Source organism: Elaeis guineensis, chromosome 10, assembly GCF_000442705.2.
Source record: "Elaeis guineensis isolate ETL-2024a chromosome 10, EG11, whole genome shotgun sequence".
Classification (NCBI taxonomy): Eukaryota; Viridiplantae; Streptophyta; class Magnoliopsida; order Arecales; family Arecaceae; genus Elaeis; species Elaeis guineensis.
This window is the reverse complement of record NC_026002.2, coordinates 20,657,569-20,670,485: the sequence shown is the minus strand read 5'-3', so window position 1 is coordinate 20,670,485 and position 12,917 is coordinate 20,657,569. Positions and strand designations below refer to the sequence as shown.

Here is a 12,917-nt window from a genome sequence, read left to right as displayed (position 1 = left end):
AGAGAGAAAGGGATCTGCATTCAATAGATTCCTGATGAAACAATGAAAGCTAAATCAAAGTGCTATAGTGACTAGAAATATCATAAATACAGTCATCCATGATGGCAGTAATGGCAGTATGACATTGATCAAAATTTCTCGGCTAGAACAAACCATACGAGGATAGAATCACAACCTACCATGCGATAGAGTTTAACAGATCTCTGTTCCCTCCGGGTAACAAATTTGTTAGGCACCAAACAATGCCCGCCACCACGTCCTATTCATGATCAACCAACATTACCACAGACGACTTCTCCAATGTTCCATTGCAAAAGAATCAAGACGCAAAAGTGTGCTCTCTATCAAACCGTACTGAAAAAAATTGGTGTCTGGTAATTCCGGCCAGGAAAAAAATAGGACGATTCTGCTTTAATTTAGTAGAACAATATATTACAAAGTTGATGACGGTATAACAAGTCTCCACAAATGCCCACCAACATACACTGGCGCTTGCAACAAGCGCCATGGTCTACTCAGACCTGACTGTCAATGGCGCTTGCAACTCCTACATTGTGCCATAGCGCAACAATTCCCACCTAAATGGCGGGAACACAGAGAAAACTTCCGGTGGCCCTTTGAGTAGTAGAGCAACACAAACACAAACTGCTGCAATGCCCACCATAGAGAGCATTGCTGGTCTATACAACAATGTCCTCGACCCAAAATTCCGGTAAGCCAGCTGCTGACTGCAGCGATTGCAATACATTTGCTGGGCTAGTCCCATCTTGTTCATGCGTATCTCAAAACCAGATAGCTTCCCAAAGTTTGGCCCATCCGATAGCTTATCGGAATCACGTGCCACTGATTTGCCAGGAATGTCAAGGACCACTTGACCTTTGCCTGGTTGCTCATCAATTTTCTTCTGAACCATACCTATGTAGGATTTATGGCCTCGAGCATGGGCATAGTCTTCAGGAGTGAAACCAGTGCTGTCGCGTGCACTCTTCCATGCTTTGATTCCAAGCTGGCATCAGAAGCACCATTATGTGTTAGAAACAGCAACAAAATAGCAAAACAATAGTTAATTTCTGATGAGTAATGCAAACAAATATGATGAGACTGTTTTCAAAAAATAAATGGTTGCTGTCAGAAATCACAAGCCAGGCATAAGACCAGTTTTCAATATAGCGCAAATTCAGGTCCAGTGGTGCACAAGATGAAGAGTGGAGGTGCATGTGATAACACCAAAGAAAATATGGTTGGGGATGAGCACAATTGGCAAAGCATAAGAATAGCGCTGGTGGAAGCAAAACGAGTTCAGAATGGAAAACATTTGACAAAGCATAACATAGCACTGGTGGAGGACAAAATGAGTTCGGGACAGTTTGGCCATCTACACATTGGCCAAGGATGTTTCCAGTGAGGAAGGTGTCTTGGATTCAAATGCAGGTTAGAAAAGAAAATCTGAGACCAAAGCGGAATGCGATGGAAACAAAAGGAAGGCATTTGATAAGCAGTCTACCAAAGAGTCAGTGACAGGACTCCAATGGAGAGCAATAAAGGAGCCATAAGCCAGTACCTGATGTACCAAACAGGCCAATACTTTCAGTATGTTTATTTTTATGCATGCCAGCATTTCAAAAATGTCGGTGATTTTAGATTATGTGGGCACATCATGTATGCACATTTCATGCAGAAATGCTTCTTAAATAGCAAATTTCTGAAATGAAACTTCTCCAGTACATTTCCCACAATATCATAATGAAAAATATAAAATCTAGATGCAAGTATAGTGGAGGTAATACCAGTTCGGGATCATCAGTCAGTGCATCCAACACATCATCAGCACCACCACTGGCTGCTGCAACATGAAGTGGAGTAATACCAGAGGGCCCAACCATGTCAGGTCTAAACAAAAATCTACCATGGCCCGTCTCTTTTGAAGTTTTATCCGGTATATATTTTAACAGAAGTTCTACCATAGCCTTACAGTTCTTGCGAACAGCTGTGTGGAGCAGATCTTCTGACAAGGCAAGCTCCACAGGAGACCGCCCACCTACATCTACTGTTCCATTAAATAGGATGTCAAGAAGCTTCTTCACAACCGCACACCATTCCCGATCCATGGCAAATGCCATAAGCTGCCTGAACCGTGCCACGGAAAAGGCATTTGGACAAGGTTTAATTTGTTCAGATCTAGACTTCAGGTGGTTCCTCCGGAGAAGCCAACCAAATTCATTCAAAAAGTCTAGAGCCAGATTTCTGGCATTGTTGGCATCTGTTCTTTCTTGATCATGGTTATTACAGGTGATTAAATCAATTGCATTCTCCAGCATACGTATCTCAGAGCATACATCTTCTTCTGCCACTATGAAGGGAAAGAAACAATTGCTAAGGCCATGGTCTTCAACCTGAAAGTCAAAACCAAGAATTCAATGAACAGACAACAGAGAGATTGTACAAAAAAAAGAGAATTGATGGAGGGAAATAAGAGAACAAATGACTACAACGTTGCAGCACCTCAATGAATCCTCTCCCTGTTGCATCGGGGAGGGAACAAGAAAAGCTAAGGTGCTCAGATCCCTCATGCTGAGCACCTGTACCAGTGCCCTCCACTAGAGCTTGTGTTGTTTCTTGGACCAAATACTTTCCCTCAAATGAACAGAGTAACCTAAAGCATGATTAGACAATATAATGCACAAGTAAAAACAGTTGTATTCTCTGCAACAGTCAGTCATCGCCCGAAGCCCGTGGGGTGAAATAAGGTCAAATCACATAACCAAGCATCCAAGAACACAAAATAACAAAAAAGATATACCTACCTATTTGTCGACCGAATTAGGTTAAAACCTTTCACAGTGAAGCTAACCCTTGCAGAACTAGAAACAGCAATAGGTGTGACACATAAGATCTTGCAATTATTGGGACATTTGAGAAGCAAAGGTGTGTCCAGCACAACCTGGCCTGCAACAGCAATGTGATACAATAAGGAGACTTTTCTTCATTTCCACTTATTAAGCCAACACACTGATCAGTGCAAACATCAATAAAGTTATTTGAAAGTCCAACACACCATTATAAATAAACGCTACATGGTGTTGTACCCTAGTATATATCCATCCTGTTCTCCAGAAATTATCACTGGAGTTATGCAAAAGCCTATTCAGGCTGGAGCTTAAGTCATGGCAGATCTGTGAGCATAGCGAGGACCAGACAGATTAAGCACCAATGATTAATAGCCAGAACCAGAAGAATCAACCATTATGAAAGGAGTCATAAAAATTATAGAAGCATACTTCCTCCCATGCAGACTCAGCTAGACGAAGATACAGCGTTAGAATAATACAACCAGGCCTTATGTAGCTCTCAATGTCGGTAGGACTGTGCGATAGCCAGTTAAGGATCTGTAATTAAGCATTAAACAATCAACATGATGGGCAAATTTCTGAAATGTATCATACCCACATAAAATTTGAAAAAGTATACTTTACCTGAGCACGCAAAACAAGAGGAAGATCATTAGGGTCTTTGCCAAAGAGCTTTAAGATTATTCTATCTGTTCGGCACTGGAAACAAAAGACTGTCAGAGAACAACAATCTCGAAGAGCACAGCAATAGTAAATAATACCCACACATTTAGCTGCCTACAGTACGCAAACAATAAAGCCATTTCTTGTTGAGGAATATCTCATATGAAAACACAAAATCAAAGAATAAGAAGAAAATTTCAACCTAATATTATCTGTAAAGTTGCAAATACAGATATAGACAAGAAAAAGAAGCAGAAATGCAAGCCGATAGCCCACTAGCCCAGCTTGAAACCAACCTGAAATTTAGGGTTTGGTTTGAAAAATAGGTCCAACAAGCTATTGGGTTGGGTTTAGCTCCCCAAATTAGACCAGAGTCTTATTCTTAGACTTCAACTTTGGGCATAGGCTGAACCACATCAGAAACCTGGTCTAATCATATAATGTCATTATACATAATCTGCATAATGTTTTACTTGTCACTTGCTTGTGTCAACCAGGAAACAAACCTTATCTCCCCTTTCCTCTCTACAGTAAGTTATTCTACTCCTCTTAGGACTCATTTGCTTCGCAAGAAGAGGAGGGCTGTGGTCAACAGGAAAATAGAGAAATGCCTCATATTTTGTTGGAGTTTTCAAAGGACAGAGATGGGAAAGTAGCTTTCCAATGGGAATAAGATCCCCACGTTTCATGGGAAAGAAAAAAAATATGTGAGAAATAGGAAAGTCACTTTCTCACGGGCTGAGAATTAGGGTTTCTTTTTTCTTCCAAAATTACCCTTAAGCTTTTAGATGGAATAGGATAACCCTTAATTAAGGGCATAATAGATATCTTACAAATCTTTCACAGGAAAGTAGATGCTCAATCAAACATATCACTCTGCAATGGCCACTTTTTCCATCATCAACCAAATATGAAAAAACCACCTTCCTAGACATAGGATACCTAGGCATTAGCTTCTTAGGAAAAACATTTCAACAAGGAAAAATTCTTCCCGCGAACCAAATAGTCCCTATAGAAAAGGCAAAGACCAACCATGCCACCGAGAGTTGGTGTAATAAACAAAACAATGGCAACCAGTGGTGACTCATTTTGCATCATTTTCTCTTTATTAGACCATCCTTAGCCTTGTTTTTCCATCCCATTATGGCCAAGATAGAGCTTGTACGACATATTGTGAATAATAACCCAAAACCCAACTGATATATGATTGTTTCAAAGCCTACTATTTTGGATAAGCTAGAGCAAGCACTTCTGGCCTGCCAGGCCTTAGCTAAGCTCAGATCTTCTCGTGTGATCGAGTACCATCTTGGCCAAGGTTAGCTGAACTCAAATATATATATTGGCCCTACCCTATCTAGCTCAACTAAATGATAAAATTATAATAAATATACATATTACATACCAATGCAGCCACTCCTTCCCTGCCCTAATCACAAGGAACAAGATAGGGGTCCTCTCTATCTCTATCTCTATCTCTATCTCTACATGTATTCCCCCCCTCTTGTGAATCAATATTCAACTCTAATATAGACTCTTTGCTAGATTGCCAACAATGGAGAATAGACCTGCTCAAATACCAGGTGGCTCACCCGTGCTCAAACCATTTCAGATGGACCAAATCCTAGTTTTTAAGCCTGGAGGGCTGGGCCAAGCTACACCTAAAATTTGAGCCCCCCTGGCCTCAGTTTATATTGACCTAGCCCAAGCCTGATATTATACAATATATAATATAGTACAACATATATACTATAAAATTAGTAAATTACCCCTTCTCACTCCTCGCCCTCCTCTCCATCCTCTCCCTACCACCAACTCTTGCAACATTCTGCCCTCGCCACCACTGACCTCGACAGCTTCGACACCAACGACCTTGACAAAGCCAACAATGACCTCTAGCCCCTCCCCTCTTCCCCCCACCTCCCTCTGCTCTTCCTCCTACCCTGATCCCACCATGGCCCCCCTCCCCATCCAACCCTGCGTCTCAATGCCCTATCGACCCCTTCACATTTGATCCCACCACCATCCCCTCTCTGGCTTCCCACAAAAAAAAAAAATCCCTCCTCTACTTTCCCCACAATGCCCTCTCTTCCGCATCTCCATGCCCACACCCTCCTCCCTCAATTCATGCTTGCCACCACTGACGAGGCCACCCACATCATCCCATTCCCCTTCACCTACCTCACCCTCATGTTTAAGGCCAAGTCAATGATCCAAAAAAAAAAAAGCAGAAGCCCACGAGTCTGGGCCGGAGACCCAAAGCTTGATAAGTAGCGGGCTAAGGTTTAAGAAGCAGGCTAGAAGACATCTGGTACCTTGGGCCAAGCCAGCCAACCCAAACCCAACCCAGCCTGCCCATTGAGCAGGTCAACTAGAGAAGGGTATTACTAGCTGGAGGAGATTGGATACATCCCTCCTTTCACTCTCTCCTATTGCTGTGTAACCACAGGATCAGATACCATCCCTTCCCCTGTATGATCTAGCCACATAGGGAGATACGAACATTGAAGAAGGCAGCCATCCTCAGTGTGCTCATAAGGCACCACTCTACTCTAAATCCCTCCCTCTCTTATATTTGGGATTAAGGTTTGACAAGTTTGGATTAGGCCCCAAGTTTATCTTGGGCCTAATGTTTTTTGATCTTAGGGAATATTTGAGCTTGGAAACTCAGCCATGAAGTTCAGCCAAGCCAAGCACAAGTCAACAGTTAAAGGCGTGACCATGTTTTTTAACCTGGTCCAAACCCAACCTAGACAAACAAACTCTCAGATCTATTATGAATTTACGGGTACAAATTAGCTTTGAATATTAGATGTGGCACATATTTTGGGCTTGGATAAGGATAAATTCAAATTTATCCCAACCCTAACGTGACATGTTGTCACCCCTAGGAAACAAGCAGAATTTATTTGTACTTGTTTTTGTTTTGTGAAATTGAAGATCTCTTGATGCAAAGCAACAATGATTTCAAGGGCCTTCAGAGATTTGAACCCTACTTGGCTGAATAAGCAAATCCCAATCCCAACCACCTTGTGCTAAAAATCAAGTATCTCATGTTGGTTGATTTAACAAGCCATCTAATCAACCCCATAATGAAATACATTCACACCCCAAAAGCAGACCTAGGTATAGACAACCAGCCCACGGAGGAATCAAATAAAGCACTTCATGATACAATCGTGTAGAGACACAGCACTTGATCCTCATGTCACATGTGGCATGGAAATGAGTAATGCAATGGACCATGATGCCTCAAGGTGAAAATTTGTTTAAAATTTTAACCACATTTGTGATGAATAGTTCATTTTAGTTATACCACAAATACTCAATTATATACAATAGTCGAGAAGATAATAATCATTTTGCCATCACACTGCTTAAAGAGGGAATTTGTGATTAATGCACTATGTAGCAATATATACACTTAAACAAAGCCAAAGCCCCTCATATGTAACATGCATAAATAGCATTGAATTACTATATGCATGCACTATAAACAATTTTACACAGTTCATATAAATTAAGGGTTGCACATCCAACATCTAACATATTAAGGGGAAGAAAATGGAGAGATGAATGTACGTCACAATGGAAACATTGGCACTTGACATAATGATAACATCTGTCATAAGATAAAATCTGTCCAAAAAATTCAACTAGAATTTTTTTTCAAACAAAATTTATACATTGTAAGAATCTAACAGAATAATTGTTTGCAAGGTTCATAGTACCAATACATAGTGTCCTGGGCATATCATACTATACTGTACAGGTACCCAAAAAAATACTCAATATGGAGAAGTATGTAGGAACAATACGCTGAATGAAACCTGTACCGAGTGTACAGACACTATACCAACATGGCATCGGTACAAGTCTAGTATCAAGATTGCAAATTGTAATTGTTTATCTTTTCCATGGACTACCATACCATCCCAAACCACCCAATTTGATGTATATGGTATCATATTAGGTCGGAACCAATATGAAACTCACATTCAGGTCAATTTAACCCTGTACCGCTCTAAACCGAGATGTACCGAGGTACATACCAACCCTACTGAGGCATACTGACCTATATTAAGGCATATGAGATGAAAAGTGAGAAAAATGTTTCGCAAATTATTTCGGTGCAAAGTGCATAAGGTACCACACTGACTGGTACCATACCGGATTGGTAAGGTACTGTACGGTACACGGTACCAAGAATGTGGACCTTGGTCATTCCTACATTGCAATCTGAAAGTTATTATTCACACTCTGAAAGTTATTATTTAGTAAGCAACTTATAACTAGTTGATGAAAATATTGCCAAATATAAGAACCAAGTGAAATTATATACCTGAGCATCTCCATTGGAGCTAGATAGTGACTGAGCTGATGTTGAATCTGAATTACCACTAGTTTGTGGTGGACTCGACTGTTGTGAATCTGGCTGCAACCATGACTGACAATTAGGAGAACCAGTCCCCAAATGTACAGGGATTATTGACTTGTCACATCCATCTCCACACTCTTCATATGTGCTGTTCAAATCAAAGTCCTTCAACCTGACTCTCTTGATAGCAGATTCTGCAGGAAGCAAATCATGTAATCAGCATTAGGATTTCCATTCAGATTAGATGATACCAGATACTGTCACTTAGGCTGTCAGATAAAGCAAATACTTGCAGAGTCCCACCTGGAGAAGCCATCATTTTCGAAGGCATCTCTGTCATAGATGCAGCAACTGGTCCCATATGATTAGTCAGCTTCAGAGGAGAACCCTGAGTACTAGAGATACAGGTTTGTTTAGAAGCTAAACACAGGGGCCTTGTGGATTCTTGTGCAGGAGCACCATTTGAAACCGGAGCATTAGCTGCTTCTGATGATGTTCCCGCAGTAGCCCCAACTTTTTGCATATCTTGAGATGCCTGCAGGAGCCCAGAAAGGTTTCTTGCATCAAATGAACCAGCAAGATTGGCAAGGTTCCTCAAAAGATGAGACAGGAGGTCCTGATCTTTTGACTGCTCAGAGCTATAAGCTGCATGTGCAATATGAACTTATCAGCAGGTTAAATCATTACAAGTCATGTTAGGTAATAATGTAACATCCTAACGAGAGACCACAAGCAAAAAATCAATTCAAAAGATAACCAAAGAGGTGTTGCAAAATCACCCTAAAGCTGCAATTCCACTCTCAATCCCTAAGATGGTTAAAATAAGTTTGTAATATTCATTGTACAAAGCTCTCCCTCCCATAATTCTAATTTTGCACTCCACATTTTAACAATATTCAAGGATTTAAATACTAGAACCAAGCTCTTTACCGGTTTTGTCATGGAATCGTAAGGTACAAAAACAATCGAGATGGACCAAGGCACTCAGTATCAACAAGAAAATAAGCAACCGGTATGCAACAAGTACGGACTGTTAGAACTATCAGTACACAACTGAAATGGACAGGTACAGTCAGTACACATCAGTTCAAGGGAGAAACAGTATCCTCCTACTATACCAATACCTTTTTCTGTTGGAACAGCACAATACCAGTGGTACCTTAGGAAAGTGACATTTAAATTCCTGACAATATTATTAGCCAACATTAGAGGAGTTTGCAAATTACATGAAAAATAGACCATCTCCATGATAAATAGCTAACACGTACAAAACAAGCTGAAAAGTTAAGGACTGCACCTAATTACTAAAGAAGGCCTAATGCTATTATAAAATAATCCCATAAATTTGGCTTCATCCTTGTTTACATTCCTTGTCACCCCAAATATGCATTTAAAGTCTTATTTACTCATCAAAAGTCAAACTCTCTTGATTCTCTATCATATGTTTTTTTCTGACATAAACAGGAACCACGTTCTTTTTCCTCACTTTCTATTAAATAATTAAGCTATGACAAACTGGTTGACCATACTACAGCTAAACCTAAAATCTATGTTAGCATTTAGAGTATTTCATGAACAGAAAATGTTATAAGGATCTTATGCAGTACTGATGAAGTCATAACACACAGATCAACATATTTTAAGTATAAACAAGAATTATGAATCTCGTATTTTTAGGAGAACTGCATCATGGATCCCACAGTACCACTGGTTAGTGTCCAACAAAATGTATTGAAATCATAACTGACTTCCAACTCTTCCTCTATCTTCTAACTCCTCATTGCTTCACATATGACACTCTCTTCAATAGGGAAGTTCATGGTCAATGTTGCACATGCCCATATATTCAACTAGTGCTAGAAATATACGAGTGTCTCATCAAACACTTGAACGCAATAAGAAATTCTGATTTTTATAAGCATAACAAAAGGCTTTATACACATATGGCAATGTGAAGAAGTATTTGATAAAAAAAAGGGTGTCCCATGCATGAGGCTCCTACCACTGTGAGGTTTGGGGAGGGTCAAATCACAGCCTTACACCCACCTGCGAACAGGCCCTTTCCATGTTTCATACCCATGACACCCAAGTCAGGATGGAGCAACCTTACTGTTGCACCAAGCCCCACCCTCAAGAAGAAGTATAAGATATTTATATATACTAATTAATTATGTAAAATGTAATGGGACAAATATGAGAAGGGAGAAGCTCTTACAATCAAGAAAGCAAAGAAAATATGAAGGGTGATGACTTCTATACACCTTTAACAACTTGATTGCAAAATAATAAACAATAGAAGCTAGTAGATGGTCTGTAAATGCCACCTATCCTATTGTCCATATGGGCAAGAAACCAGCTGCACGGGACAGTATACTGCCTCAATTTTTGGCCTCCGGAGTGCAACAGAGGATCTGCATTCAAATGACCATATCCCATAATTGGAAGATTTCTCATAAAGATATTACTCCCACACATCAATGGGGTGCAGAGGCAGGGGGAGCGGACTGGCAAAACAATAGCTCGATTTTTACAAGATATGACAGGCATTTTCACAAGAACAGCAAAATAATACCATCAACAACTATGGAGAACCCAGAGCACAAGGAACTCAAAACCAGCAAAAAGAACATAGAAACTGCACTGAAAGAAATAAAGACATTAAATCCAAAAGAAAGGGATGTTAAATATGTGGTACAGAAAAGGGTTTAGCTATTACAGTGCAAATTGGAGAGAATTCTTAGTAGACTCATCAATATATAACTGCTAGATCGATCATCAATTATAGAAGTTCCATTGGAAGTGACATCGGGATGGGTTTTCCTCCTTCGTCTATTGTGGCCCGCCAAACGTCGACGACAGCTTCTCTTCCCTTCATCAAATTCTTGTAGAAGGTGAAATCTGGACAGCAATCATAAGAAGCTCATAAGAAAGCTGCCAAAAAATTGCATACAATATTCTGATGCAAGACCAAATCTGATGTCGGTAAACAATGGATAAACAAAAATTTGAAATGGCACACACATCACAATAGAATCAGTTACCATCAGTTCAAATTCGTCAACCATGCTTTCAAGTTAAAAAGTGGAGTCATCCTTATGCTTTATGCCTTAAAGGATCAAATAGAAGCATTCCTTTGAATAATAAGGTCTCCCTCGCTCATTTCAAGTCGTATCACAAGTAGCTTAAATAATGTTTGAGTAGATGGAAGTTTCTACAAATATCAGAATCTTCCACACTTCACCTCTCCTCGGTTGAATAATTTCTCAGTATTCAAGTCCATTTATAATGAGCACTGAGTGCCAACATTTTAGATTGGGTTAGGTTGTATTAAATATTATCGGCAAAGTTGTATTAGAAGTAGATTAGGCAATCATAGTTCAGTAAATTCATGCTTGTACTCTTACAAATACCTAAATCCAACACCCTTCTTCACTTAATTGCTGTTTAGCAAGCCACCATTTTCCAAGGGAAAGTTGGAGATGAGACCTGGTTCGGGGAAGAAATGAACTTACCTAGAATCCTATGTTCAGCAAATTCTATTAATGCAGTACACTGCATACCATTTAAATCCAAATTTCATAAATTTCTAGGAAATGAAAAAGCAAGAAAGCCCCACAAGAAAGGGTGTTGACTATAACATGTATTTGACTTTTTTTGTTCTAAAGCATCAAAACCCGTTGTAATTTTGGTCCGTGTGTCTTAAGATGTGCAGATCATGACAAACAATATGCATTCAAATTTTTACAGCCCACCATGCAGTTTAACACAAAAGCACCATCATTGTTATCCAGTGTGTTAGTACATATCAGGAACCACCATAATCTTTGAATTTTCGATTCTAGATCATGATTTAAAATTTAAATCCTTAATACAAACAAGGTGTTAAATTCTGCGCGCCAGTGTTAGATGTAGCAATGTTGAATACTAAAGGCCCCTAATGTCACCTATAATTAAGTTATATTCGTTGTAACCTTCATTATTCATAATAGCCAAAGCAGGGAATTATTGTCAACTTCGACAATCATTCATTGAAACCTGGGAAAGCCAGATCAAACTTTCCATCAAATTTACTCTATCTCCTATATCTACTTTACATAAAAATTCCAAGCTCCAAGTCTAACGTAAATGCAATCTTAGCATTAAAAGGAGAATCATATCAATTGAAGTTTTGCTGCTTCCTAAGATAAAACCAATCAAAACTTCAGATATCCTAATCTCTTTAACTTACAACATCGACTTGGGTGTCAACGATCCATCTCTTTTAACTGTTTTGTATCATTTTAGAGCAGCATAAGCTCCAGCTATGTATTGTAGCATCCGAAAAGTAGAGTAACTATCTAAAGATAAACCTTTTGATGTCCGTAAACCAATAACTAACATTGATATTTTATGACATTCTATAGCTCAAGAAAAGACAATGTCCAGAGGTGTTCAAAGTGATCAATTGCAAAAGTGCAACGAATTTATGGGATTTCTTTTTTCATTTCGCCTCTAAAATACTACATTTCACAATTGCTTCATGTAGAAATGGTGATGACTCAAATCTAAGTTCAGAATACAGCAAGTTATTCATGTACAAATAGAGAGACATTGCATCTAAATTATATAAAGGGTTTTCCAAGGCCACAGTTGATTATATTAAAGTGAACAAAAAGAAAAGTAGGTTTGAAATAAAGATTTTCAATTTTTTGATATCTTAGATATGGAATTCAAGATTACAGAGTTTAGATGCAGTTCAGAAACAATTTAAGTAAAGCTAATGAACAAATAAGAGAAATCAAGTGAACATATGCTAACCTGCAAACAGGTAAGGAAAAGGACACGCTTAAACAATTGGTAATCAAAACATATAGCTATAAGAGACAAAACAGTGGTTAAATGATACCACAGAGAATTAAGAAGATTTGCATAGTAAACCAAGTAAATAAGCTGATGAACACCAACCTACTACATTGCTGACAGAAACGTTGGATAGCATTTCCAACCATTGCTGTGCCAGCCTTTGCATGCATCTCACAGACCTTGTGCCG

General features: G+C 39.2%; 1 protein-coding gene across 1 annotated transcript in view; it reads right to left on the bottom strand.

The window, feature by feature from the left end:
- Window positions 1–387: 387 nt before the first annotated feature.
- The window catches only part of LOC105059753 (squamosa promoter-binding-like protein 6), a 13,875-nt gene continuing 1,345 nt past the window's right edge, over window positions 388–12,917 (bottom strand). Inside the window, exons 2-12 of the mRNA XM_010943179.4 lie at window positions 12,832–12,917; window positions 10,604–10,785; window positions 8,191–8,532; window positions 7,852–8,081; window positions 3,474–3,548; window positions 3,279–3,386; window positions 3,056–3,173; window positions 2,805–2,946; window positions 2,503–2,653; window positions 1,788–2,393; window positions 388–1,006 (exon numbers count right to left, since the gene is read on the bottom strand). The exon at window positions 12,832–12,917 is cut by the window's right edge and continues 1,069 nt beyond it. Of these exons, the coding sequence (XP_010941481.1) occupies window positions 548–1,006; window positions 1,788–2,393; window positions 2,503–2,653; window positions 2,805–2,946; window positions 3,056–3,173; window positions 3,279–3,386; window positions 3,474–3,548; window positions 7,852–8,081; window positions 8,191–8,532; window positions 10,604–10,785; window positions 12,832–12,917 (2,499 nt within the window). The 3' untranslated portion in view covers window positions 388–547. The remainder of the gene's footprint in view (window positions 1,007–1,787; window positions 2,394–2,502; window positions 2,654–2,804; window positions 2,947–3,055; window positions 3,174–3,278; window positions 3,387–3,473; window positions 3,549–7,851; window positions 8,082–8,190; window positions 8,533–10,603; window positions 10,786–12,831) is intronic.